Source organism: Gallus gallus, chromosome 10, assembly GCF_016699485.2.
Source record: "Gallus gallus isolate bGalGal1 chromosome 10, bGalGal1.mat.broiler.GRCg7b, whole genome shotgun sequence".
In the NCBI taxonomy this organism is placed as follows: Eukaryota; Metazoa; Chordata; class Aves; order Galliformes; family Phasianidae; genus Gallus; species Gallus gallus.
Genome location: NC_052541.1, coordinates 1,364,979 through 1,391,737, shown reverse-complemented (window position 1 = coordinate 1,391,737; position 26,759 = coordinate 1,364,979). Strand labels below are relative to the sequence as shown.

The 26,759-nt window shown below is 51.3% G+C and overlaps 1 protein-coding gene across 7 annotated transcripts; it reads left to right on the top strand.

The window, feature by feature from the left end:
• The first annotated feature begins 461 nt into the window (after nt 1-461).
• Nucleotides 462-26,088, top strand: CPEB1 (cytoplasmic polyadenylation element binding protein 1). Of its 7 annotated transcripts, none has more exons than NM_001293219.3 (12): nt 462-529; nt 890-1,067; nt 6,664-6,852; nt 19,416-19,642; nt 19,996-20,245; nt 20,363-20,476; nt 20,648-20,737; nt 21,639-21,775; nt 22,474-22,672; nt 24,157-24,251; nt 24,417-24,497; nt 24,732-26,088. In NM_001293219.3, the coding sequence occupies exons 1-12, from the start codon at nt 515-517 to the stop codon at nt 24,840-24,842; spliced, it is 1,686 nt and encodes a 561-aa protein (NP_001280148.1). In that variant the 5' UTR covers nt 462-514; the 3' UTR covers nt 24,843-26,088. The 7 variants fall into 7 exon arrangements, with proteins under 7 accessions (NP_001280148.1, XP_004943687.1, NP_001385015.1 ...); XM_004943630.5 differs by having other exon boundaries at nt 20,648-20,752; NM_001398086.1 differs by lacking the exon at nt 462-529 and adding an exon at nt 602-636.
• Nucleotides 26,089-26,759: the final 671 nt, after the last annotated feature.

The window sequence follows — 26,759 nt, the reverse complement described above, 5'->3', positions numbered from 1 at the left end:
CATATGCAGGGCATATGCAGAAGGGGAAGGACTTTTTACACTGTCTGATGGCAACAGAAATGGGAGGATGGCTTTAAATTAACAGAGGGGACGTGGAGGTGAGGTGTGAGGAGGACGCTGTTGACCCAGAGGCGGTGAGGCGCTGGCACTGCTGCCCAGAGCTGTGGGTGCCCCATCCCCGGAGGTGACAAGGACACGGGTGGGCGCTGGGCAGCCCGCGGCAGGGCTGGAGCTCCACGATCCTTACGGTCTCTTCCAACCCGAGCCTCAGTTGCTCAGTGTGGGGAGGGAGCCCTGGGAGGCCACCAGGTGTTACTGCACGCCAGGCTGACGAGCACAGCTGCGCGCGGCCGCGGAGAGCACGGCGCACCTCGCCAGCGGGCGCGGGGCAACCGCCCCAGGGGGCGCGAGGCGGCGCTGCGCGCATGCGCGCCGGCCCATAAAAGCCCGGCGGGGCGGAGGGGGCGCCGCCTGTAGCCGCTCCCTCGAGATTCGCCCCCCTTCGGCAGCGCTCATGGCGTTCCCGCCGGTGAGGGAAAGAGCGAGCATGCGCGGTGCCGGGGGTGAAGGGGATGGGGGGGGGAAGGAAGGGGGAGAGCTCGCCGTCGTCACGTGACTTCGCACGTGGGCAGTGGGGTGAGCGCTGGGCGGGAGCGGGGCGCTGAGGAGATTGGGCGGGAAAGCGGTTGCTGAGGAGAGTTTCGGGGTGGCCCCGCGGGCGGGGAGGTTCGCTGCTGCGCCAGCACCCCTGTCCGTGTGATTGCCCACGGATAATGGGAAACTTGTTCCTAAACCAGGACAGTGAAGTGACCTAAAGCTAATAGGGGTTTTAAAAGCAGGCTACTACTCGCTACCCTGCTTGCCACTGATGCTCCTTCTCTCTTTCCAGAAGGAAGACAGAGGGAGGAGCATAAAGGACTGCTGGGACAGCCCAGATGCCCCTGCCCTTTCCACTTGCAGCAATGCAGATATATTCCGCAGGATAAATGCCATGCTGGACAACTCTTTGGACTTCAGTGGTGTCTGCACCACTCCCATCACAAAAAGCAAGCGTGACGTCTTGCCAGGTGACGTAGCTGTGGAAGTAGTGCAGCAGGCCCTGCTTCCTGCAGGCTGGGGGCAGTGGGAATGCTCTGCTTTGCATTCGATTTGCCTCAGAGCAGGAGGCTGTGTGCTAAAGTGAGGAGTGTTGGGCCCAGACTGACTTTAGGTGTGCTCTTGTCCCTTTAGAGTGGGGGAGGTCTGCCACAAAATGTACGTGCTCCCAGCCTGGTGTTGCTGGTGCTTCTGCGCAGCAGTGCTTGTGCCAAGGGTTTGGGTGCTGGATAGAGATGGCTATTTTTGCTTCTGAGTTATGGGGTCAGTAAGTGCTCTGGCCATTACTGGAAGGAAAGTGGTGCTCTAGGTGTGTCCCGAAACAGAGTGGGAAGGAAAAACCTCACCAACTGGTAACCTTGTAGGCAGGCAGAATTCATTTGCAGCTGCCCTTCGTGGCAGGTTTTCTTAACTAACTGAGTGCAGGAAGCTGCAAACTGGTGTCTAGTGGATCTGGTGGCTGCTTGCGTAGTGCAGTTTTGTTCTGAACTAGCACAGTGACTGCTACCAGGTAACTTCCAGTGCAGCTTAATCTCCTGAGTATTGAAAGGGTTTAGCTCTGCACCAAGGGCTGATCCGGCCATGTGATCTGCGCTGGCACCGCAGAAATGCCAGAGGAAGCGTGGATTGTTCCTTTCTGGGTAGGGATCTATACCTGGCATGGCTAGTGAAACAGCTCTGAAGATATGCTGTCAGCTTCTGAGTGGTTGCATAGTGATTAACTCATTCAGGTCAGTGGTATGGTTATTAATGCTTTTGTAGAGGCTGCTGTTGAACTGGTTAGACTCTTCTGTCCCTTAAAAGAGTAGCTGTCAGCATTGCGTCTGGCCTTGATGCCCTAGAAGGGTAAGGGAGTAATAATAAAATAAACCTATGATGCTGCTGGGATGCGGTGCCTCTGTTGGGATCTGCATAAAGTTTCTTGGAAGAGATGTGCTCCAGCAGGGGAAATCCTTGTACTTCAAATCTATTTGTCGTCCTCAAGCTTCTCAGTTGTTTCCTCAGGTCAAACTAAATTTATCCTGGATTGGATGTGTGTTTAAGCAATGCCATTCAGCAGTAAGAGGATTATATGCAGTGAAGGAGGGACTGCAGGAGTTCATGGCCTTTTGCTAATATGGAGTCAAGGTGTGCTGGTCAGAATGACATTGGACTGAGTAACATGGCAAAAGCCTCATTCATGCTTTTATTTCTGATACATTTGGGAAGTTATTCTGCTCTGGGCAGAGCTGTATGGCAAAGGGACTGCTGCTGGAGGCTTACTTGGGCATACCTAATGTTAAAGATAACTTTGCAGTTCACGATATTCCTTGGTGAACTTAATTGCCTTGTCAAAATGATCAGAGTTGTCAGGCCCTGACTGCTGTGTGGTTTTTATGGGTGATTGCTCCTGGAGCATCCCAAACATAAGACTCAGGTCAGCCTGGTGCTGTAGGGCGCAGTGAAACTGTGGAACTTGTCTGATGGCTTTGGAGGCAGGATTACTTCCAAATACCTGCTTTTCTTCAGAGAACTAGCCTGAAAGGCAGAGCTTCCTCAGTGTGGTGGCTCAGCCCAGTCTGGGTGAGGAGGTGAGCAAAGCCAATCTTCAAGTAGCTTTTGTTGCACGGCTTTTTCAGGTGGATTTGTTTGCCAGACTTGAAAGCCAGGCATTGCTGGGTGGAAAGTGCTGCTGCCAGGTTTAGTTAAGAAAGCTAAACCAGCTTTGGAAATTGCCATCATGTTCTGTAGGCACAGTGTCCAGCTTAATTAAGTAGAACAGCGAGTAAAGCTCCTTCTCTTTAGCCTTTGTTTGCTCACCTGGCTAAACTGACTGGAGTTTCAACTAAAGCAGGCAGGCTTAAGATGGCTAACAAGTACTCCAAATATAGCCATTGTTTTGTTGTAAATCGACCATCCATTGTGCAGGGGATTGAGAGATGCTTAAACTATTTTCCATGGGTGGGAGTGGCTTGAGGTGCCAAGGTGTGTGTAAAGCTGCTGGTGTGGCCCATCAGCCCTTAATGATTCCAAGTATCTGCTTTACCTATGAAAAACTAAAGGATAAATGCAAACCAAGACTAAATTTGCTTCCTGCCCACTCTCAATTGCAGTTAGCTAATGGCATCTCTTGCTGAGCCACCCACACAAGCACTCCATGGTACTACAATGTGAGTGCCTGTGTTCTTCACAGCCTTGTGGCTACCAGCATACGTGCCAGGAGCACTGGATGTGAGGCACCTGGGATGAGGGGACAACATGCTGTAAATGGTCATCTGGAATGTGGCCCTGCTTACTTGGGGTTAGCAGGGTAGCTAGAGCAAAGCTGCTACCAGGTTGCACTGAGGGCTGTTCTGCTTTGCCCAAGTAAATGCTGTACACCTGGCATGCAGAGCTGGGATAGCTAAATTTGGTACCTGTGTGTCCTTAAAAGATGCAGTGTCTACTGCCTTTGACATATATATATTCCATATGCTGGAGATCCAGCAGGCTTCCTGTGGGTTTCCTGACCTGCTGTGCTGGTGAGGTGCTCAGTCATTCAGGTTTTGATGCAGTAGTCCTACATCAGTCCCTTGCTTGTTGAGGTAGGTGAAGCAGCAGATCAGCTGTGGCCCCATGTAGCTTCCTAAATGGTTGCTGTCAGCTCAGGTGCTTGTGGTTACCAAAATAAGGCAAATGCCTTCAAAGAGATAGTTCATGTGGCACCAAATTTATCTACTTAAAAGTCTTCCAGATTACAGGGAAGATGCTTAGTTGTGCAACTAGTAGGTTTATGCCTAACAAGAGCTTTCCTAAGCCCCCAGTGATCCCTGGTTGTACCTGAGAAGTACCATTGGCTCATCCTCTAAAGGCTTTCGCTGAAGATTTGTTTCAGTCTTGTGCGCAAATCATATTTGAGAAGCTTAATTTTCATGGATGCAACTCCTAGTAGCCTTTGAAATTAGAAGGATAAAAGATGTGAAAGGCAAAAGGGTGCCTCTGCTGTGACCCATTGGGCTTAGAAATGCTCACTTTACCTCCTACTTTACTGGATTAGATTTAAAAGGTCAGCCTCAGGCAATGCTGTTGCACACCAAGATGTCTCAGTGTCAGTGAGCCTTCCTTTCTGCTTTGCAGCCTGGTTGTGTATGTATGCCCTACTCTTGAGGGCCTTGTTTGTGGAACCCTCTATCAGTGCTCTGCTAGAAATAAGTGGGAGGGCAGGGAGACCTCCATGTGGCTGCAGCCTATGCTGAATGCAGGTGTGCTTAATCATTCTACTTCCACCTCTTTCTCATGTTTCAAGCTCAGTGTCTTGTTTTCTCCATGCAGGCTTAGGTTGTAATTTCCTAAGTACTTTCCTATTTCAAATGCCTGCTGGTGCAGCCACACTGCATACCAGACTGGGGAAAGGAGCCAGGCTAAAACTAACTCTTGGTAGTGTGGCTTTAACTGCATGGCTTTCCTAGCCCAGCTGGGGAACTGTCTAGGCTGGTTTCAGTGGGGAGTGCAGGGCTGGGGGGACAGGTGGCTGCAGCTTGTGTAAGCCAGCTGGTGGGGTTGAACCTAAGGGCTGACCTGTGCTGAGATGCAACTTGTTAAGAAGTCTTGTGCTAAGGACCTCAGAATGCTGCTGAAACAAAACCCAGCTGGCTTGGGCACAAGACCAGTGCAGCTCTGCAGCTCCCTCTGCCAGCATTGTTGGGTTCTAGTGGCAGTTCCAGGGAAAAGTCCAGGTTGCAACAATTGAGGATGGCTATGTGGGCTTGGAAAAGGCTGCAGCAAAGCATTGGGCTGGGCTGCATTGGGTTGCAACGTGAAACTAATATTTGGTAGTCATGTACTTGCAACTGATTTGAGGTTATGATTATTCGGGCTGGATTCCTGTAGGAAATTAATCCCTTCTGCCCCATGTCCTGCTTGCCAGAATATTGTGTGATGGGGGCTGATCTTGAAGATGGTAGAGAACCTGGTGATGAGATCCTGCTCTTGCCAGGGCTGTGGGCTTGAGCAAAGCACTTGTGCATTGCCATAATCAGAGGAATGCTGCATATTCATATGGGCAAGTTGTGGTTGCTGTGGGAACTGAGTTGTCTGAGCAATGTGCTTTTGTCCTCTTCTCCATACAGCTGGGTTGCTAATGCTTTTAGGGCCCGTCCAAAAACAAAAACTATACTGGAGGAACTAATGCAACAAAACACCCAGCTGAAGATGCAGTGTGATACTGTCAGAAAAATACTCAGTGCTGTTACAGGTGCTTGGTTGAAATGTGACTGAGTTGGTGCTGCAGCTTGCCCTGGTAATAATAGGGGAGCAGGAGAATGAATGGATGCTATCCCAGTTAAGTCCTGTACTGTTCTACCCTGTCACATCCTGACCATGGAGCTTGTGCTCCTGAAACCACTGTAGGATGAAAGCAAGGGCCTCACCTTGGTGCTGGCTGAGTGGAAGAGGACTCTGGGGTGTCTGGGATGGCACGTGAGGGATAACGTGATGGGCTTGAGCTGCGAGTGGCATGCACAGGGTGCACATATGATGGCACAGTGGGAGGGAAGGGGGCAGGGGGAGGAGGAGACAGCTGCCACCACCAAGGAGCCAGCTTATAAATACCCTCTGACTCAGATTTTTGGAGCATCGTGTGGTTTCATCAGCCCCCAGATCCCACACTAAGCTGGAATTTGCAGGCTATGAACCTGCTGTGTTTCCTTAGGCTGTTGGCACAGGCTTAAACCGAGGCAGGAGCCTGCTGTCTCCAGTACTGTGGGCTTGTGCAGGGAGGGGAGGGATGGGGGAGACCAGCGGGTGGAAGGGAAATAGGCCGTGGAAAATCCCAATGGGAAGTGGGATTGGTGTGCTGCACTCATACAGACTGGAGCAGGATAATATGCTTCCCTCTCAGTAGTTTGGGGGGTGGGAGGGTGTGAAGGTTATCCTTGTTACTCAGTGGTAAACAATGCAGAGTCAGGGTGACAGAGTGGCTGAGCTGAGCCGAACAGATGATGCTAGCAGAATTGTGAAGCTTTGCGTTGGGCTCTGAATTGGAGCCAGCAGCTGGAGGCTGTCCAGGACTAAAGTGTTTTTTGGGTTTTGTGGGTGGAAGGGAGGCGGGGACAGGAGAGCTGGGTAGCACTCAAACTAACTGTCTGCTTTGTCGTTGCTGGGGGGGATTGCTGTCTGCTGTGCTGTGGAGCTCTGCTTTGTGCTGCCTGGCTTACCAGAGCTGTGCCCCTTCCCTCCTCCTACCTGCTGCCTTCTCTTTCCGGGGAATCCATCCTTTCTTCTTACCTCTATCTTCTAAGAGCTGATGCGGTTCTGTTGCATGGCTGAGTGACGTCACTGTCAGCACAGTAAGCATCAGCAGCCTGGTCACATGCTGACCCAGTCAGTAATGCAGGCGGGATAGGAAGGTGGAGGGGCTGAGGGGGGTGGGGGGGCTAGATTCTGGACATATGGTGGCCCTCCCTTTTGGGGTGCGACTGCTGGCTGTGGTGGCAGCAGCTTCAGAGCAGCACGAGACCTGCCGTGGGGCTTAACGCTTTGGAAAACTCCTTTTGAAAGAAAAAAGCAGCCCTGAACTCTCCAGCTTCTGTTTGTTCTCCATCTGAGCAGACTTCCAGGACTCTGACGAAGCAGTGGCGAGCAGGATGCTTTTCCCCACATCCACCCAAGAGTCTTCCCGTGGCCTCCCTGATACCAACGACCTGTGCCTTGGCCTGCAGTCCCTCAACCTTACGGGGTGGGACAGACCTTGGAGCACCCAGGACACTGATGCTGCAGCACAAACTAGCCCACAATCCGGTGAGTCTGCTGATACATGCTGCAACAGTTGTTGGATTAATTTGTATTATTTTTTTGCCCTTTTTAAGCTAATGCTGAGTGTAATAGGGTGCTAGTAGCTACTGGTGGGGGTTTATCAACCTCTAGTGCTTTTGTAATGTGGTGAGGGCAGGGTTGAGTTGGGAAGCTGTGCCACAGCCCCTTTTGCTCTGCTGCCTTTTCACTGCATGCAGAAGTGCCTGGGCTGGCAGAGGAATAATGCAACAGAGCAGGAACGTGCTCCCTGGGTGGGTTGGGGGTGTGGTGCCTTAGAGCTGAGCATGCCAGCTGTGAGCAGAGCTCAACTTTGCAGCCGGCAAAAATCCCTGGTGATTGGCAGGATGTGTGCTTGCAGAGGGACCCCCTTGCTGTAACAGCACCTGGCTCTGTGTCTGGGGCCCAGCTGCCTGCAGTACTTGGAGAGACCCTTTCCTGCTTCTACTACATGACTGCTCTGAGGAGACACAGCAGAATGGCTTTTTGTTTTAACTCCTGTGGTCCTGTGCAAACCTTTGTGATCAGCTGCCTGTGAGATAGTGGCCTTGCTGTTGCCTTGCCCTTTCCTCAGTCCTGCCCAGTCTGCTCCCTCATTTCTGGTGGGGTAGGGAGCTCTTGGGAGTACCCAGCACCATGCAGGAGTCAGAACTCTTGCAGAAGCACCAGCCCTCTGTGAAGCTGCGTGTGTGCAGGAGGAGGAAGGGGTGTTGTGTGCATGAACTTGGTGCATCTGCCTGGCTGTGGGGTGCTGGCTGTGATAGAGAGGGACTAATTTATTTTCCAGCCCCACAGGGCTGTAAAGAGCAGCTCTGCAAGCACTGCTGTGCTCTTTCAAGTATCAGTCCGTGGAAAGATCTAGTGCTTTGGCAGAGTTTGTACAAGTTCAGCCTGGTTGCTACAGAAACTCATCCCTTTATAGCAGTGTGCTGCTGCTTTGTTAAAAGGGCAGTGCATCTCTGCACAGACTGGGGTGACACGGGAGGCTCCAGGCATGAAGTTGCTGCTGTTAGGAATGTAGATAGCTCCAGGGCTACCCACATCCAGCTTCTATAAGGCAGGGCATGCAAGCTGAAGTGTGAGCCCTAGCACGGGTGCTCAAGTTTGTTACAGTCAGGCTGCAGCAGCTCTAGTCTTGCTCTGGTGTAGCACATGGTCCTCAGGGTTTCCCCTAATGAGCAAGGGAATATCATGCTCTTGCTACGTGTCCTTCAGTCATTGCCTGCTGAAACATCATGGGATGATGGGGATATAAAGAGCTCTGTGCACAGCCTGTCCTAAGGCACCTACACCAATAACTTCAATTTCCATCATTTGTTACTTCTGGTATTCACTTAGAACAGGAGGTGGGGATGACTGGCGTGTAAACCAGCTCAAATGCAACTGTTCTCCTTCACCCAGAGGAATCTCAGGCTGTGTGGCAAAAGCTGTCATGCTCCTGAGATGGCATTTGCCCCTCTCCATCCCTCCCTGCCTTCAGGATGTGCAGTAGTGAGGCAGGCCAATGAGCACTTCTAGCCTATTCACTTCCTGCTTCAAGAACTACAGAAAAGTGAAATGCTGGTATCTGTGCATGGCTGTTATGTTGCTCAAGCCTGCCCGCACCTCCCACGTCTGCAGAGCCAGAGCTTCTGCTCTCTGATGGCCCTGGAGTAGCAGCGCAGAGCTCCTTGGGAGGTTGTGTAGCTCAGGAGCTTCCCCAGAAAGGCTGCAGAGCTCCTTTCTGTGTGGCTGAAAGCTGTACAGGTCCCAGCAGCTGATGTTTACAGGTGGCCTAGATGTGCCATGGCTACAAGAGGGAGGATGTAAGCAGGATGCTGCTGTGTGTGGGTGCTCCTGATGCCTGGCCTTGCAGCCTGGGCTTCTCCATGGGGGGTGTCCTGCATGCAAGTGAGGATGTCAACAGTGGACTGTGTCTAGGGACTGGGGAAGGATGGTGTTGCTGTGCTGCTGGCACCCAACCATTGGAAGGTTCCAGCAGTGACTCAGCTGCACAGACCCACAGGGAGGTGGCTAGAAGTGTGGAAGTGTTTTGTTTTTTTCAAAAAAAAAAAGTAAAAACCTAACAATCAGGCTAAAAATACTGCTAATGTGATCCCCTGCAGTGCCTGTACTTGAGTACTGATGAGCTGGTACCTCCTCTGCTGTGAGTGCAGAGCTCTGAGCCAAAGGGAAGGACCTGCTGGCTGCAGACCTTCTGGGTGTCACCTTGTGCACCTTGAGCAATGCTGTGGTGCAGGACTGGGTGACATGCTGAGGTGTAGCAAGGATGGTTTGGATGCTCTTGTCCCCCTTGCCAGGATGCTGAAATGCCTGTGTGCAGACCAGGCTATTTGCAGTGTGCCTTCCTTTTGGGTGCAGTGCCGTAATGCGCTGAGGATGTGTCCTTAGCCCTTGAGAGCGTGCCAGCTGCACTGCCAGGCCCTGAAGCTGGTGTCTGAGAGAGCCTCTTTGGGAGGCGGCAGCTGCTGCAGGCTGGAGCTGTTTGCATTTATTGGCTGTAGGAGTGAACTGCTGTCTCATAGCGGAGAAGGCACATCAAGCCCACTGCTGCCACTAGATCTGTCAGGCTGGAGGTACTTCTTTCAGTCACAGATGGCTGCTCTGTGGCCTAGGGAGGGGCTTTTGCAGGAAACTGACCTCAAGTGCTTCCAGTTCTGGAATCCCAGCTGTGTTTCTTGAGGCAGCATTTCCCCTTCTTTCAAGTATCCCACATCAGGCAGCAGCTTGCATCAAATTCTGTCTTTACAGAGGCTGGTGAGGTGGGACAGCCCTTGGTGGTACCCTTTATTTTCCCTGCTCCTACAGCAGCACAAGCAAGTGCAGTGTCATTCCAATTCTTGCCCCAAGAACTGGTGACAGCAGCACCTGAGCAGATCCGCATATGAATTTCATGTCTCCCTGGACAGCTTTTGCTGGCAGCTTGGGATGGCTTGTCTGATCTGTCCTGCGTAGGGTTAGTTTCAGCTTATGTGGGACAGGCAGGCTTACCTACTGGGAAAGTATTCTCAAACCAGTCTGTTAAAGTGGGATTTAGCAGTTAGCAAGTGCTCTATAAGAGTTTTCTGTGCTGTTCCCCTGAGCTTGGTCTGGGGCTCTGTCCTGTGTTGCATCTGGTTACTGACTGACAGATTCTGGCCCAGATGCAGGCAGTGGTTGGGGGCAGTTTTAGCATTCTGCTTTGTTCCCATCATTGTAAACAGAAGGAGCTTGTTCCTTTAGCCTCCCATAGGAGATCACCAGCCTCTGAGACTGCACTGTAGGTTGCTTCCAGTGCTTTTGGAAATTGCTGGTGATGGCTTTGCCTACTGAAGGCCTGAACACCCTCTTTGCTTAAGGACGGTCTGAACAGATAGGCAGTTCCTAAATGTCACCAAATTCCTAAGCATCACCCTGGTGGAGCAGTGAATTCCACCTTGTCTTAAATCTGCTCTGGAAGCTGCAGCTCCAACTGCACAGATACCCTCTACTGCCATCTCATCCTGCGAGGTTACAGCTCCAGTGCTGGGAAATGAGCTGAGGTAGTTCTTCTCAATCCTCAATTTTCCTGCTTCCTACAGCGCAGCAACTTTTTTTCTTAAACATGAATGTACTGATTATCTGTGACTGCTTAAAATCTTCTGGGCTGGAGCTGCAGGCAAGCTGTTGTGCATTGCCTGGATGAGAGCTGAAGCCTCTGTTCAGGGTCTGCCAGGCAAAACCCCATCTCCTGAAGGAGGATGTCTCTTGAAAGATAAGCTGTTGCACAGGAAGAAGCACAGCTATTTCCATGGACTCCTGGCCTAATCTCTTGTGAGCAGTGAGGGGGACTTGTGAGCTGCTCCCCCAGGACAGGACTGGCTGCTTTCAAACTGTTCCTAGAATACCATATACATGGCAGCAGGTGACTGAGTAATCCCATTCTCCACATCTGATTAGCTTTGGCAGAAGGAAGCAGGAAGCACCTAGCTTTCTGTGGGGTAGCACTAACTGTAGCTGTGGCACAGACCACGATTGAGATTGGTGTGTTGCTAATGAGTCTAGGGTGGCTGTTGCTAATGAGCATGCAGCAATCACTGTCCTTCTTAGTGGGCTGGAGATGCTTGCTCTGAGTGCTCAGCTCAGCCCCTGGAGGGGCAGGATCTGGGTGAGGAAGTCCCCAGGTTGTCTATTCTGTTTATTCTCTTTTGCTAAAGGAGGCTAAAGATCATCTAGTTTCATCCCCCTGCTATGGGTGGGATTGCCAACCACCAGACCAGGCTGCCCAGAGCCACATCCAGCCTGGCCTTGAATGCCTCCAGGGATGGAGCATCCACAGCCTCCTTGGGCAACCTGTTCCAGGGCGTCACCACCCTCTGGGTGAAAAACTTCCTCCTAATATCCAACCTAAACCTCCCCTGTCTCAGTTGAAAACCATTCCCGCTTGTCCTGTCATTGTCCACCCTCATAAACAGCCATTTCCCCTCCTGTTTATATGCTCCCTTTAAGTACTAGAAGGCCATGATGAGGTCTCTCCGGAGCCTTCTTTTCTCCTAAACAAGCCCAGTTCCTTCAACCTTTCCTCATAGGAGAGGTGCTCCAGTCCTCTTAGTGACCCTCTTAGTGGCCCTCCTCTGGACCCACTCCAAGAGCTCCACGTCCTTCCTGTACTGGGGTCCTCAGGCCTGGACGCAGTACTCCGGATGGGGCCTCACAAGAGCTGAGTAGAGGGGCACGATCACCTCCCTCTCCCTGCTGGCCACCCCTTTTTTTTTTAATGCAGCCCAGAACACAGTTGGCCTTCTGGGCTGCAAGCGCACACTGCTGGCTCATGTCCAGCTTCTTGTTTCTCAGGATGCCTGAGTCCTTCTCCACAGGGCTGCTCTCAAGAGGTTTTCCCCCAATCTGTATAAACACCTGGGATTGCCCTGGCCCAAGTGCATCACTGGTCTTGCTGAACCTCATTAGGTACTCATGGACCCACTTCTCCAGCCTGTCCAGGTCCTTCTGGATGGCTTTCCTTCCCTCTGGTGTAGACTGCATGGCTCAGCTTGGTGTCATCTGCAAACTTGCGGAGTGGAGTACAAACAGCTGCATTATTTTATATTGGGAGATTAATTATGATTAAATGTGGTAAGGGAGGATATGTAGTGCTCAAAGCTGGGAGCTGGCTTGGCTTGTGTGGTCTCCTGTTTGGCAGTTGCACTTGAGCAGTACCTACACAATGCCCTTACAGAAAGCTTGCCCCACACCCTCATAGCTTTTGTAGGGCTTTTTGGAGAATGCACTCAGTGAGGATGCTCAGTGTGCACTTGTCTTGAGAATATTTCAGCAACTTCGTGGGCTGATTTCCCAGCTGCTGGCCATGCTGTGAAATAGAAAGCCCGGTGCACTTGACAAATGTAGGTTGTTCATGTAGCAGCAGTATTTGATCCTTAGCAGAATAAAGTATGTATCGAATAAGTAAAACAAGTATCAAAATGTTGAGTTTGCAATTGGATTCTAGTGGAAGTTACTCTTAATCTAGCTCTTAGAGCTTCCATTTGAGCAGCTTTTCCCAAACGGGCTTATTTTTTACTTGCACTGATGCTGTAAAAGAGAAGATGCAAGTAGATGAGCATCTTAAACAGAAACCTAACCAGCATCTCTGCTTAGATCCAGCAAGAGTTGGAGTGGATCAGAGTAGGCTTTTGTCTTGTGCTGGAGGCAGCATGCAGGAGTAGGGATGCACCAACAAGAGTCCCTTTCCTTCTGTGGAGGGAAGGATGTCATGGTGCATCCCAAGGGGCTGTTGCTGCTGTCTGACCGTTGGAGGTAACAGATAAGTGCAAGGTTAATATTCATCCCCAAAATTATGCGAAATAAGGCAGATAAGTCTTTTTCCAGCCTGTGTGCCTCTGGATGCCTGAGCGGTGGGAGAGATGTTTGGGCAGAGCAGCTGTGAGAGGCTTGGTCTGCTGCCACCTTTGGCTCAAGTTTGTGGATGACTTTTGTTTGCTGCTGCTGAGTCAATGGGGACACAGGTGAGCCAGCAGGGGAGTCTTCTGGTCAGTTTGTGGCAGCTGAAATCCCTCCAAGCAGACTTTTTGTGCTGCTGCTGTAAGATGGGGCCTATTGGTCTCTCTGCAGTGCTCTTGGCTAGTTGTCTCCAGGTTTTGGGGGGTAAGTCAAGTTGGAGGGGACTTCTGGAAGTTCTCATCCATGCTGCATCTGCCCAGAGCAGAGAGAAAGCTACTGGAGCCTGCCTGGCCACAGGCTTGAGACAAATCACCAGTGTCTCACTGAGCTGGCTTGGAAATATCTGCTCCCAAAAAGCGCAGTGGATCTGGAGCTGTGACCATATGGGCTATATGGGACTCAGTAAACAGGATGGGGACAGTGCCCTACTGCTGCTCAGGGTCCCTGCAGCCAGTGCTGTCTCTGCACCTGGTGTCTGCCTCTCAGAGCTCCTCTGTTGGATTGTTCCCTTAGATGCTGGCAAAACCGCTGAATCACAGGTGATGGCTGTGCTGCTGCCAGCTCAGGCTTGTGATTGGGACCGCAGCCTGTCTTTAGTTGCTCTTCCTTTGCTGCAGCCTGCTGCCTCACCCAGACATCCTCTGAAGAACTTTTCTGGAGACTGGTATCCCGATTGACTTGACACCCCCACAAACTGTGATGCAGCTGAGCAATGAAAATGAGTCAGCCTCAGCCTTGTTATCACGGAAGCTAACACATGCTGCAGAATTTGCACCCTGGATGCTGCAGCAGATAATGGAGAGGAGTTTAGTACTTAAATATAGAAGTGTTTGTTCTTGAGTCTTGCAGATGTGAGACTTATGTGGAATTTGACCTGAATATGTTAGCTTTTAAATTTATCTGGGATTGATACAGGTTAGACCTTGCTGTATTTCAGTGTTCTGATCTCTTTAAAGACACAGTTGTGGCAGCCTACTTAATGAGTTTTGCCTGCATGCCTGTAAAATCCTGAGTTGTGTTTAGCTGTCCTCACTGATTTTTAAATCTACCCTAGGCATCTGTTTTCCTCTCCCAGAAATATCATACTAAATTCCCTGTGTGAAGAAGCAGTCAAGTCTGTTGTCAGCAGGTCCTGCTTGCTAGGAGCAGGAGGAGGACCTGTGCTCACAGACATTAATAAGCAATAGGCAGTAAGCCTATGTTCCTGCTTCTGCTGCTGTTTCCATTTCTTAGGGCATGCTGGGGAAGTGACTTAGCATGTTGGTGCCAGAACCAAGAATAGACCTCAGGTGTCCTTTCTCTAATTCTGTGGTTCAGCTGTGGGATCATGCTGCATTTTTTTTATTCCCCTGCCTCATTTGTCGCAAACCAGAAATAGCTGCCTGAATATCCTCAGTTCTTCTTTGTCCCAAATGAAGAATCTGTCAGAGCAGAGGTTCCTCTTCTGTAGTTCAGAAACAAAAAGGGCTGTGTGATAGTTACTATTTAGTTGCTGTTTGCTGCAGGTACATCACATCTGTGGATCTGAACACTGCTTTCCTTGGATGTTAGCATTTGGTATGAGATGGCTGAGACTTTTTTTGTGATGTTACCATCTGACTTCAGGTGACTCTTCTTGCAATGGCAGTGATTTTTCTCGATTTGGAATTGTAGGAGCATAGTGAAATGAAGAGGATTTGAGCCAGTCCTCAGGAGGCATCCAAGCTCAGATTAGTGGTACTGGGTCTGGCTCCGGTGAGCTCTGAGCATGTAAGGCTCCAAAATCTCCTACCTCCATGTCCTGTGGCTGCTGTGCTTAGGAAGAAGAGTTTTTTGTCGTTACCACTTGTCTGCTGCAGATCTTGCCCATTTCTGTTTTCTGTGGCTGCAGGTGTTCTGGCTCCCCCAGGCATTGTGCGACTCAGTGGATGCAGGCAAGAAGTGCCAAAACTTGGCTTTGGGTTAGTCTGCAGTGTGGATTGCTCTATCCCTGTGGTGAGCAGGCTAGTGTGGTGGAAGGGGGAGAACTGGCTCTGGCAGCCTGTTTGGCTGCATCGCTGCTGTGACTACAGAGGCGTTAGCTGTAGCTGTAGGAGGTGGTTAAGGTGCCCGTTTGCCTTTCAGACATGCAAATGTTTCTCATGCCATGAAGCTGCTTAGTGTCTGTAGGAGGTGCTGCTTTTTGGCTGACTAAAACATTCAGCCTTTTCCCACCCTACCAGGGTAGAGTCTGGCTGGGCAGTAGAAACTGCAGACGAGCTGTTTTTCTGGAACTGCAGCAGGCTATTGTTTGGGACATCAGCTTTTTTTTCCCCTCTACAGGCTTATTTGACAAATGACAAAGAAACTGCACTGTGTTCAGTCTCCAAGGCCTTGATCACGCTGCTTTCCTCCTCTGCCACTGTGCCTCAAATGTGTGTGTGGCTCTGCAGCCTCTGGGTGCAGCAGGTGTCAGCAAGTAGAAGCAGAAGCATGGTGGCTCTGAAAGCCACCTCCTCTGCCCTGCTTGTCCTGTTATGTGTTCCTATTCATCTCTTTACCCTCACATCCTCAAGGAGGTGAGGACAGCAGGGCAGGCTTGCAGTATAAGTAGTATCTGGAGAGAAAGGGACATTTTGGTCTAACCTTGCTGGTGCTGTCAGCCTGCAGAAGCAACCATCTATTGGGCTTGGTGTTGCTGACCTGCTCATGCAAGTCCTGGTCCCTTCTAAATAGGCTTTCTCTAGCCCTGCAGCGAGCTTTCAAAGGCTGCAATATGTATTCAGAGCACGACTCCAAAAAGTGGGTGCCTGTGCTCATCTAGTGCTTGGTGCCATTGCCAAAAGCAGTGTCTCACACACACACACACACACACACACACACACGTCAAGAAATGTCTGGCACCTGCATGCTTGTAATGCAGAGATCCAGGGCCTGGCATACTGCTGGGCTCAGCAGGAGTGTCTTGTATGTGCCCATGGTTACCTGTGCTTGTGGGGGGACTGAAAGCAGTGTTTCTGTCAGGAAGATCTTGAGCAAAAGGACACAGAAGTGTGATGTGAGTGTTATTGCACTGGGCAGGGCTCATTTTCTAGATGACCTGTCTGGAACTGATGCACCATGCAGCAGAGGTGCTGCTGTGCTTGCAGCTGTGCTGAACATGCTTGTTCTGCTGTGTGGTCTCTTGCAGCCTGAAGCTGAGGCAGGAGTCATCAGTGGGAGTACAGCTCAACAGTGGCAGAGCTTTTTATTGCCAGGAATAAGAATTCAGTCACCAGTGCTTATCTTAAGGTCTTACTCAATGCAGTAAAGTGTTGTTTGTTATCAGCATAGTGGTAACATGTTTTTATTTGCCCAGAGTCCTTCCCTAAACTGCTAGCAGTAGTAAGCCTGTCTATGCGAGGCTCATCTTTATATTTGCTTCTTGTAAAATATACTTGGTCTAAACTACCAGGAAGGTCTAATCCTTAAGTGGCTGTAAATCATAGTATGCAGGGAAGAAAGCCATATTTCTTTAATGCCAAGTGCATTACATTGCAAATCTAGCTGGAGCACGGAAGAATAAAAAGTGGGATGGGCTGTGTTGGGTATTGGATGCCTTGTTGTTGGGGTGCCTTTCCCAGGGTATGTGCCACCAACCGCAGCCTGCTCTGATGGAGCTTGGGGCAGGATAAGTTCAGATTAAATGTGGCCGCTCAATGGTTGGTGAGTGGAGTTAAGGGCTGAATTGGGGTCTACAGGACAGAATTAGCTGGAAAAAAAGCTGAGCCTGTGGCTGTATGCTCCTGCTGTGAAACATGTGGCTTGGACATCTTGGGTGTGATGGATTCAAGATGTTTGTGTCTCAGAGCCCCAAGATGATGCAGGAGCGCAGAGGGCACATCACACCAGTGCTGCTCTGATGGCATTTACAAAGGAGAAGCTCCAGCAAGGGATAGGACTAGATCCTCCAATGGTCATTCTCTAGAGAGTGACCTGAGCACCTGCTGTATGGAATAGTGCCACGCTGGTGTCAAGACTGCTTTTAAATCTGTCAGTGTTTGGCTGACATGCTCAGAGATGGAGCATGCTGGCTCCAAATTCAGTTGTTAGAGCTGCAGCAGTGAGTCAAAAGTCAGAGCGGAGTTTCTATTAAAAGCTATTGGTTTTGCTGTCCCCTGCAAAGGAGAGTTGGCATGTGCCTCTCTTGCAGCTCTGAGCAGAGGCCTGAAAATTTCCAGAAGATTTCTGTGACCTGCTGTTCTCCAGACACTGGTGCTGCTGTGGACAGGAATCATGTTGACCCCTCAGACTGAAATTTCCAGCATAAGTGTGAAAAATACTTAATTGCTTGCACTTCACTGCTCAGACAATGTTGGGGGGGGGGGGGGGGAGGGGGAAGTATTATCTGTCTGCTGTTCCACTTCAGGATCTCCAGGGATGCTCTTGATACCAGAAATTGCTGATACATCTTGCCTATGCACTAAAGATGGTTCAAGTCTCCTCTTCTGCGGGAGGGAGGGAGGGACAGGGCAATGTCCCGGAAGGAATGGTGTTTTTATTGAGTGGCCCAAATTATCTGAGCACAGGGAGCTAGAGCTGGCTGCATTTGGGTACTCTGGGGCAGTGGAGATGTGCAGAGGGAAACAAGATCTGGTCTCCAGTGCCAATGTTTCCTAGGCTACCTGCAGCGGCTGGCTCCAGGGGATGCAACCTGATTGCCTGACAAATGCAGAGGAGCAAGCACTGAGCCTGGTTTGCAGCTCTTCCTCCTCATGTTCCTGAGGGTTGCTGTGTTCTGCCAAGCCTGTGGACCATCTAGGGTCTTGTGGGGTCTCCCAGAATCTCAGCACTCAGAGCTGTTAGGAAGCTTCCGGAGTAAATAAAATCTGTCTGTATTAACAGCAGGATGCCAGTGCTTTCTGAACCAGAGATTGATTGTAGCCAACTTGGTGGTAGGTGCTGCAACTCAGCTGCCCTAGGCTTCTCGGATGCCTGAGCACTTGACCCCTTAAAAGACCAGCAGTCCTGCTGCTCTCAGGCACTCCTGCTGGTCTTATTGTTTTCCGAGCTGCAGTGACATCCCAGCAGTCCTGGGAGCAAATGCATAAGTGGTGGCTTTAGCAAGTCAGTGTTGTGGCATGGATGAGGGTGAAACTACTGAGCTCCCCAGAACAATTTGGAGCTTCTGCTGTGCCCTTGAACCCTTGCTGCTGCAACCTAGTTGAGGTTCTGGTCCTGCGACTTCAAAGGTAGTGCTGTAACCAGGAGTGGAGTTGCAGGGCTGTGCTGCCTGCTAGGAGGAGGGCATCAACTAGGAGGAGGACTTCAACACTGGAGTGTTTGCCAGCTGTGAGGCTTGGGCCTTGGGATCGGCTGCTGTGCTCTGACTCTTGTAGTGTTTAGTGACTAATCAGATTTTTGAGCCTGCTTAACAAATTCAGCTGTCTCCCTTGAACAATATGCTGGCTGTATTTTTAAATGCAATCACGTGGCTTCAGAGAAGTCGGCGAACCAGCGTAGCGCGGCTTGCCTGGGCTGGGAGATGCTCAGCCCTGCTCTGTGCTGTGACAAGGAGGGAGCAGCCTCCTCCCAGCTGTAGGCTGCCTGCAGCAGCTCTCCCTCAGTTTGCTGCTGCTCCACTTGTGCTCTGCTGACTGTAAGTACTGCTGAGGCTTTCTGTGGCTGTGGGCTTGATCTGACTGTTGCTGGTTTGGGTGTGAGCTCTGCTGCGGGGGGAGTTGAGCAGATATTCAAAAAGCTCCCTGTTACTTTACCATGCAGACAGTCTGTTTCCGAGTACCTTTTTGGCACAGTGCTTAGTCCAGCCCTGTGCTGTGTAACTGTAAGTGTGCTGGTAACTTTCAGGGGTAAAGCTCTACAAATGTATGGGGGAATGCTGTGGATCCAGCAGTGAGTTCCTGTGGATCAGTTCTGCCTTGAGTAGTTTCCTCAAAATCTGCTTGTGCCAGACTGGGTTTTCTGTTGATGTTTTGAGATTCCTTACTGTGTAGCATGAGAGTAGAGATGACAGCTTCCAGAAGGTGTGGAGACTGGGGCAGGTGTGTCCCCACTTCTTGCTTCGGGCAACTTTCCCTGACTCTGGAGCAATGCTGGTGTCTACTGACTGTAGTGTACCTCAGTATGATAGCATGTTTTTGTTACTCACCTGGTTTGGGGATGGTGTTAAACTGTTACTCCTTCTGCACAAGAGCTCCTGGAAACCTGCGTTAAGACCTTCTGAGATCAGGTAGTTCAGAGGCTATCAAATGGATCCCAAACTCTCCTCCCTGAGAACTGAAAGCTTCAGGGCAGGCTGCCTTGTTTTGCAGCCTCTGAATAATTAAAACCATTTCTGAATGCTTTGCTCTTTTTGTTGGGCTTGGGGACATGCTCAGCTTGCTGAGACTTGCTCCTCTTGAATAGAGCTGGCTTGGGCCATGCCCCGGTGGGATACTGTGTGGCCAAGTGCACGCTGCCTTCCCTCTCATGCTGGCCTGCAAAGCAGGGTGCTGGGAGCTGAGCACCCCTGAATGTTCCAGCACTCTGCTGGCTTCATTGCAAGGCATTTTCTTACCTTTTTTTGCCACAGCAGGAGGGAAAACCTACTGTGTGGGGAGGTAGTCTGTTGCATACTTGTCTATTGGCTCTTGTACGCAAGTCTGACTTCAAAAACACAGGCTGTTTCTCTCTTGCAGTTCTCAGCATGCTGAGTAGCCCTCTGGGGAATGTCCTGGGGAAGCCCCCACTGGGTTTCCTGCCCCTAGACCCTATTGGCTCAGACATATCAGAAAAGTTTTCTGCGCCGGCACTGAGGAATTCCCGCCTGGATTCCCGCTCCCTCCTGGACTCACGTTCCAGCAGCCCTTCTGACTCAGACACCAGTGGGTTCAGCTCGGGCTCTGACCACCTCTCGGACTTGATTGTAAGTTTGGGTCCTGTGTCTGCTCTCTGCAGCCTGGCTCTCTGGCTTGTGGCATCTCTCCACGCTTCTGGAGAGTACAGGTGTGCAGGACTACAGTGTCAGTGGGTGCAGCTGTCTCCAGCCTGGACTCATTTTGAGCTCCATTCTGTGCCTTTTATTGCCCTTCTGTTTTGACTGTGCCCCTCTGTAGGCCCACTTTTTCTAGAGTAAACTGGGTCTAGCCTGCTCAAGCTCCCTGAAGCACAGCTAAATTTGGAAGCTAGCAAGTAAGGCGAGCGTCTATCTTGCTGACCCAGTCTGTGCTTCTGTGTCCTGCTTGGAAGACTGGTTCTTATGTGGGCTTTCTCTTGCAGTCGAGCCTTCGTATCTCCCCACCTCTGCCCTTCCTGCCCCTCAGTGGAGTGTCAAGAGACCCCCTCAAGATGGGAGTGGGATCACGGATGGATCAAGATCAAGCTGCTTTGGCTGCAGTCACTTCCCCCCCAGCCAGTGCATCGAAAAGATGGCCTGGAGCTTCTGCGTGGCCTTCCTGGGATCTCCTGGACTCTCCAGAAGATCCCTTCAGTATTGAAAGAGAAGCCAGGCTGCACAGGCAAGCAGCAGGTAATTCAAATAGTGGGTCTTAGCTGGCTTCATTAGCTGTGGGTATTTGCTTGGAGTCTTACAGGGGAGTGCTTATGGGGGAGCTCCTGTTCTGAGCTCTGCTTGTGTCTGTCCAAGCTGTGAATGAAGCGACCTGCACCTGGAGTGGGCAGCTGCCCCCGAGAAACTACAAGAACCCTGTCTACTCCTGCAAAGTGTTCCTAGGAGGAGTCCCATGGGACATCACAGAAGGTGAGCAACCTGCATCCATGTGCTCTTGCTTTGGCTGGGCACCAGGTGGGCTTCCCTTCTCCCTGGGGTGCTGCTGCCAGCCCCTACAGCTCATGGGGGAGGCAGGGGGCTGAAGTGATATGGGGGTGTAGCTATTTGTAAGGACGCTGACTTCTCTTCTCCCATATGCAGTTGGACTGATCAACACCTTCCGTGCGTTTGGCTCACTGAGTGTGCAGTGGCCTGGTAAGGATGGCAAACACCCACGCTGCCCTCCCAAAGGTAATATGCCTAAAGGTAATAGCGACACGGTAGGGTTACTTTTTTCCCATGCTATGTTACAGCACAGATGCTGGGATGGTATGGCTGCATGCTGGTGACTGGATGGTACAGAGCACCCTAGGGTAAATGTTTCACTCTCACTTGAGTCAGCATCTGGCCTGTCCCTAGCAGGGATGGGTTGAAGCACTGGGGTGCAAAACACCTGTTGGTGCTTCTGGAGCCCACTGTGGGACCATTCTGCTCTGGTGGTGGCTGCTGTTCTCCTCTGCCAGTGCAAGCACCCAAGACACACGCACCTTGGCATAAAGTGTGTGGTGAATGCAAAAGTTTGCAGAAAGCTGTGGGTACCAGTGAGTGGAACAGCCTTGTGGCTAAACCCTGCAGTTGTTGGGTTAATGTGTAAGCAGTAATGAGCTACAGCGTCACAAATGTGATGACTGGTTTATAGGCTGGCAGTGTCTAATAGCCTTGCTTGATCACCAAAGTGATGTGAGATGCAGAGTGCTGGCACTGACAGTGATGCAAAGCTCTGCATCAAAGTTTTTGGGCTCAGACATCTGATGTGCAAAGCCAAACCTACTCTCCTGCAGCCTGTGCTGTGGCAAGGCCCCTGTCACATCTAAATGTGGCTGTGTGCAAGGAGGGTGTGACATAGATGACCCTGAACACAGGTATCTTCTGATGGAGAGGTGGGCTTTTCTCCAGCTCTGTATATCACTAGTACATCTTGCCCCTAGTACTTGAGCAGGAACCTCCTGCAAGAAGGGGTTGGGCAGAGCAACAGAGATGCAGTGCAGATGCTGAAAGTACTGAGAGTGATTCTGAAGGAATTTGCAAACTGAGGTGATCCCCTTTCTTTCACCACAGTCCTAATGCTGTTTTTCTACCTTTACCTCCAAAGGATATGTGTACCTGGTGTTTGAATCGGAGAAGTCTGTGCGTGCTCTGCTGCAGGCGTGCTCGCAGGACCTGCTGAGCCCTGACGGGCTCAGTGAGTACTATTTCAAGATGTCCAGCCGCAGGATGCGCTGCAAAGAGGTGAGCAGGCCCATCGCTTCTGCATACCCTCATCTTGAAGAGATACTTACCATGTTCTGATCTTTATTAAACCCTGCCTGCTTCCAGAAGGGATGAGTTTGGTGCTTACTGCAGGCAGATACTTTAGATCCTGCAGCTGCTGCCCTGCGCAGGAGCGAGGCCTTAAATGTAGATCAGGTACTGCTCACAAGTTTGTAGAGTTAAAGAATCGAGATTCAACTCTCACCTAGATAGGTGCAAACTAATTTCACTCCAGACAACTCTTCTGTTTGGCTATTGGCAGCACTTCTGCGCCTGGTGACTTAGCTCTGGCAGAGCCACTCCTCTTCAGAGCCCTGTATCAGCTGTCTAGCAGATGGAAGCTCCTGTTGGAGTTGGCGGTGGGTGGTTTTGTCAGTCCCTTTCAGCAGTAGGCTTCTGGGTTAGGAACACAGGGGCAGGCGGTAGGTAAAATTGGTCATGCATGGATTGTTCCCTGGCTGCCAGCTCCAGTGGACTGATGTTTTGGATTCTGCTTTGTCTGAAAGCAAAACAGGGTGGTGTGTGTTCTCCTTGCATCTGGAGCTCCAGAGCTGCTGTGCCCTGGATGTGGACCCTGAACAGCAATAATTAAAGAGGCATTTACAAACAGGGGGTGAAGTCTTGAGGACCTGGGTTTGTTCCTGCTGGCTGACTGACTTGCTTGTGCATCATTTCAGGTGCAGGTGATCCCGTGGGTGCTGGCAGACAGTAACTTTGTGCGCAGCCCCTCCCAGCGGCTGGATCCCAGCAAGACGGTGTTTGTCGGGGCTCTGCATGGGATGCTGAATGCAGAGGCCCTGGCAGCTGTCATGTGTGACCTGTTTGGAGGAGTGATCTATGCTGGCATCGACACGGACAAGCACAAGTACCCCATTGGTGAGTGCTCACCCCACTGTGGTGCACTTGGAGATGCCCAGGCTGCAGCAGTGCCTGCTGCTTGGTCCCTTGGTGAGCTCTAGGGAGCAAGCAGCCGGTGGGACAGGCAGCCATCCCTAGGAGTGGATGTCCCACAAGGATGTAGGGATGCAAGTCAAGCCTTGGGTGTGCTGACAGAGCCTGGCAACTGGAAGGTTCTGGGTTATTCTGCAGCAGCTCGATGTTTTTGACACCTCTTCAGGCACTTCTGAAGGGCTTTCTGCTCTGGTTTGTTGCTGTGCACAGCCAGTCAACTGCTAATGATCCTGATATGCTGTTCAGTACTGTCCTTACACAGCTTTCAGACTTCTGGTCAAGGTTTGTGCTCAAGGCCTGGATTTAGGATATGCTTGTGGTACTAGATGCTGAGGTGGCTTTTGGGGGATAGTCTTGAGAAGTGGGGAATGGAGGTAGGAGACTTTAAGCAAGCTCTGAGTTCCCATAAGACTGTGGATGAAGTCTTGAAGCCTTGCCCAACAAGCTGTTCTGTGCTGGCAGCGTGAGGGCCTAGAGCACAACCTTGAAGCCTCCTTGTGCTGAGCTCAGGTCGCTCCCTCCACTGAGAGAGATCTCTGGCTCTGAACAGCAGATTTGCACTTTCGCCGTGCAGAATTAGAGCTGTAGCAATGTGAGCTCAGCTCAGTAAATGGACTGTGCTTTCACTTGGCTTAAGGCTGGCTGAAGTCTCCTGTGCTGAGACACTGCCCCAGACTCCCCTGACTGTTTCTGGATTGGCAGAAGGCTCATTAGGGCAGCAACCTGCCTCATGCTGAGTGCTCTCAGGCAGAGGATGATCCCTCTGGAGGCAGGTTGTGTGATAAATCAGTGCCTGACTGTGGTCATGAGGAGTTTCAGAAGGGGCTGTGTGCCCTCTGAGTCAGAAGAGAGCCCCTGCCCAGGTGGCTTTTAGGGTCCCACTAGATGTACACGACCTTCTTAGAGAGAAGAATTCCCTGAGCCCAGCTGTGATTATTAAGTACAGACTAATGCCCAGAGCAACCTCTGGCATCCACCCAGCACTGCAGGACAGGCTGGGTGGCCTGGACAAGGCATAAACATATTCTGAGTGATGCCTTCAGCTCCAGCTGCCAGCACATGGGAGCACTGTGTCAGTCATAGCTCCTGTTAGGCTAACAAAGAGAACTTGTAGGTAAGCATAGGTGTTTTTTTCTGCAGCATAATAAAACTTGGCTGGAAACAAGTGGTGCAGCAGTACTGCTGACTGCCAGTGAGGATGCAAAATGCAAGACTCCGGGATGAGTGGGAGGCTTAAAATAAAAGCTGCTGAGCTGTCTCAGCACCAGCTTATTTCAGGTGCAGGCGTGGAGCTTGCTGCTGTTGCTCCTGGGAGCACTGCCACATCCTAACCAGCCACTCAGAGTGCTTCCTACCCTCTGCTTCCTGCCCCTGGGTTGGACTAACACTTGTGCTCTGGCTTCTCCTAGGGTCTGGCCGCGTCACCTTCAACAACCAGCGCAGCTACCTGAAGGCAGTGACTGCTGCGTTTGTAGAAATCAAAACAACCAAGTTTACTAAAAAGGTGAGAGGAGCAGGGGCGGCTGGAGAGCTGATTGTGTAGGTGATGGGTGGCGCTGCTGGGGGCACCCTGACCGGCATGGCCCTGTATCCCTCTGAGGCTGCTCTGGGTGGTCCTGCTGGGCCTGCCCTGTCTCTGTTTTGTGCTGATTGCATGCTTTTGGTGCAGGTTCAGATCGACCCGTACCTGGAAGACTCCATGTGCCAAGTGTGCAGTGCTCAGCCTGGCCCTTTCTTCTGCAGGGACCAGGTAATGCTTCCTCCTGGCGATGCTGTGTGGGGATGAGCAGGCTCTGCTCTTCACAGCTGGGGTACTTGGGGTTGCGCGTTGTCCTCGCTGAGCGCTGCTCAGAGGACAGGGTGCTGAAGCGGGAGCCGCAGGCTCCACATGGCCTTTGGAGATCCGCAGTGCTGGCTGCGGGAGCGCAGAGGGGGCTGCGAGCCCCTCCTGACTGGTGTTGTTTCCCCTCTGCTCTCCCTTCAGATCTGCTTCAAGTACTTCTGCCGCTCCTGCTGGCACTGGCAGCACTCCATGGAGGTCCTGCGTCACCACCGCCCGCTGATGCGCAACCAGAAGAACGGGGACTCCAGCTAAAGCGGCTGTTGGGGTGCGGGCGCGGGGGAAAGTCCTTTTGTTAACCTGCCAAGTGGAGAGCGCACGAGCGTGCCTGCTGGTGCCAGACCCAGGCTGGGAACGCGCTTCCTGAGGACTAATGGGAAAATCTTACATTCACGTTTGCACTTGCTGGTCTTTTTGTTTCTGCACTAATGCACAGTGAATTTTGTCGGGTTTTGTTTGGGGTTTTTGAGGGGGGGAGTGCCCCCTCAAGTGATTCTGCAGTTCCCAGACTTTGGTTCCTAGTTTGACGAGAAACAAAAAGGGCCGCGTGTTGAGAAGGTGTTTATGCAGATGCCTTCACCTAGGTTTTTTATTTATTAAAGGCGCTTTTTTACATTCCTTGCAATACTGATGGTAATAATGCAGGTCTCATTGGCTCCATTTTTTTGCAGTTGCCATACAGTGCCTTTCCATTCATTTAACCCCCATCTGAACGGCATAAACTGAATGTTCAGCTGGCGTTTTTTACTGTAACAACAAGGAGACTTTGCTCTTCATTTAAACCAAATCATATTTCATATTTTACGCTCAAGGGTTTTTACCAGTTCCTTTTTACACTCTTAAACAGTTTTTAAGTCGTTTGAAATGAGAGATTTTTCTTTCCTGGCAGCTTTTAACATTATTGCAATTTGTGTCTGGGGGCTGCTGGTGGGAAGTTGTAAATCGAGGTGTTTGCAACAGAAACAGGACAGGATTTCTGGATTTGAAACTGGACCGGATAAATGATCTCTGAGCTGCTGTATATAGTTTTAAATAGTTTGTTGCACTTAAGGGGGGTTGATAGAGGTTTTTAATCACAAAGTCACAGGACTTACTTTCCTTTTGTAACTAGCTAAAAAAGGGCTGCGTTTCAGTGGACGGATGGAGGTTCATAGGAGCCCTTTCTCTTAGAGGGGACAAGTACTCTTCCTTTTGTTTCAGACATGTATGAAGTAATGGTGCAGTCGACTGAAATGCTGCTGGGATTTGAGAATTTTTTTTTTACTTTCCCCTCTATCAGAAGCTGTGTGCCAAAGAACCAGTGTCATAATTTCTCCCTCTCCTGCTGAGCTGATGTTGCATTGTTGCATATCCCAGCTGCTCTTTGTGGGGTTTTCGTGAAGCTGTGTGTGAAGTCTCTACCTCATTGTAGTATATGCAGGCAAGACTGCACTCTCCTACAGACGCGTGGAGTAAGCTGTGGTGTAGTTTTTGGCACATAATAAACACGTTGCAGCAAAAAGCCCTCTGTGCTCCCTTCTTTCAGCCTGCACACACCTTGTGCATGGGCTCTCTGCCCCTGGGTTAGAGCTGTTCTCATCTCTTATAGGGGAAGATGAGATAACTGGTATGGTGGGTGATGTGGGTACTGGAGCAGGGCCTGGGACATGCTGTTTCAGGGTTCCAGCTGGAGCTTGCTTCTCAATGCGGCTCATGGGATGCTGAAGGCATGCTCTGTAGGGGCTCCCAGGTTCCTGATATGAGGGCGGCCAGTGCCCCTAGAGGGGAGGTGGGCCTGTGTTCCTTACGTGTGTTTCTCCTCATGGTTGAATGTAGGGGGCTGATGCACGTTAGCTCCGTAGTTTTCCCCCCGGCTCTGCCTCTGGGCTGCAGAGCGGGATGGGAGCCCTGTGGCTGCTCGAGGGCTGGGCCGTGTCGCACCCTTTAGTGCCCCGAGGAGGCTTGCAGCGCTGAAACGGGGCCTTGGGGCCGCAAGGCTCAGCGACAAGGCCGTGCCGGCTGTCTTCACGCGGCACGGCCTCCGGGGGCCGCTGTCACTGCTCGACGAGGACACGGGAGTGGGTGCTGGGCGCCAGGCCACGCCCCCTCCGAGCCTTTACGGCCCCCCGCGTCCTCCTGCCCGCCAGGGGGCGCTGTGCGCGCCGCGCGCTTCCGGCGTCCCCTCGCGCTTCC